Source organism: Merops nubicus, unplaced genomic scaffold (assembly GCF_000691845.1).
Source record: "Merops nubicus isolate BGI_N331 unplaced genomic scaffold, ASM69184v1 scaffold37321, whole genome shotgun sequence".
NCBI classification, from domain to species: Eukaryota; Metazoa; Chordata; class Aves; order Coraciiformes; family Meropidae; genus Merops; species Merops nubicus.
Window position 1 is genome coordinate 1 of NW_008588268.1, and position 1055 is coordinate 1055.

At 63.7% G+C, this 1055-nt stretch overlaps 1 protein-coding gene across 1 annotated transcript in view; it reads left to right on the plus strand.

Moving 5' to 3' along the window:
* Nucleotides 1-69: 69 nt before the first annotated feature.
* Nucleotides 70-1055, plus strand: part of TMX2 (thioredoxin-related transmembrane protein 2) — a gene marked incomplete at both ends in the record, with an annotated part of 1234 nt that continues 248 nt past the window's right edge. The window contains 4 exons of the mRNA XM_008949218.1: nucleotides 70-183; nucleotides 563-639; nucleotides 712-788; nucleotides 898-970. Of these exons, the coding sequence (XP_008947466.1) occupies nucleotides 70-183; nucleotides 563-639; nucleotides 712-788; nucleotides 898-970 (341 nt within the window). The remainder of the gene's footprint in view (nucleotides 184-562; nucleotides 640-711; nucleotides 789-897; nucleotides 971-1055) is intronic.

The window sequence follows — 1055 nt, forward strand, 5'->3', positions numbered from 1 at the left end:
TGGAGGACCAGGTCTGGTCCTCCCTCGGGATCCTCCCTAGCCCTGTCTCCTGTCCTCTCCCTTCCCCAGTCACTGTCGAGCAGCACATTGGGAACATCTTCATGTTCAGCAAAGTGGCAAACGCCATCCTCTTCTTCCGCCTCGACATCCGCATGGGCCTGCTCTACCTCACACTCTGCATAGGTGAGAGCTGTCAGAGAGCCAGTTGTGCCGGGGCAGCAGTGGTGCCGCCGTGGCACAGGTCAGCCTGCCCTTGGCAACTGCTGTCTCTGCCTGTCTTCCACACCGCCGGCCAGCAGGGCTGGAGCTCCTCTCACTGTGGGGCTGACCTGTGGCCTGTGCTGCCAGAGGAAGCTGCAGGGGTCAGGAGTCTCTGCAGGCTCCGGGGGTGGCGGCGGGAGAGGGGGGCTCAGGAGGCACCTTGAGCGGGGAGTCTGCCTGCCCCCTGCCCCCGGGCTTGCTCTGCCTCCGTTCCCCCGGGTGGCTCTGGGGAAGGAGAAGCCTTGTCCCAAACCCAGCCTGGGCCTTTGGTGCTGGGGGCTCAGGAGCGCCGTTGTTGCAGTGTTCCTGATGACCTGCAAGCCCCCCCTCTACATGGGCCCTGAGTACATCAAGTACTTCAGCGACAAGACCATAGATGTGAGTATCCCGTCCCTGGGGTGCTGGGGGACTCTGCTGGCCACCCCCCACTGAACGCCCGTAAAAAAAACCTGGATTGTCGAGTTTTTTGCCAACTGGTCCAGCGAGTGCCAGTCCTTTGCCCCCATCTTTGCTGACCTCTCTCTCAAGTGAGTGGTGCCCGCTGTCGGTGCCCACTGGAGCCCTTGGCAGGCGAGGCCCAGCCCAGTCCCGAGGCCTCCGGCAGCGCTCACAGCCCTGTGTCCCCGTCCTCCACAGGTACCACTGCCCAGGGCTGCACTTCGGGAAGGTGGACGTCGGCCGCTACACAGATGTCAGCACCAGGTTGAGCAGGAGACCACACGGCAGTGTGGGCTGTGCCAGGACAGAGTCTGGGGAGCTCCTGGCCCCACTCCTGCTGCCTGGGGGTCACCATT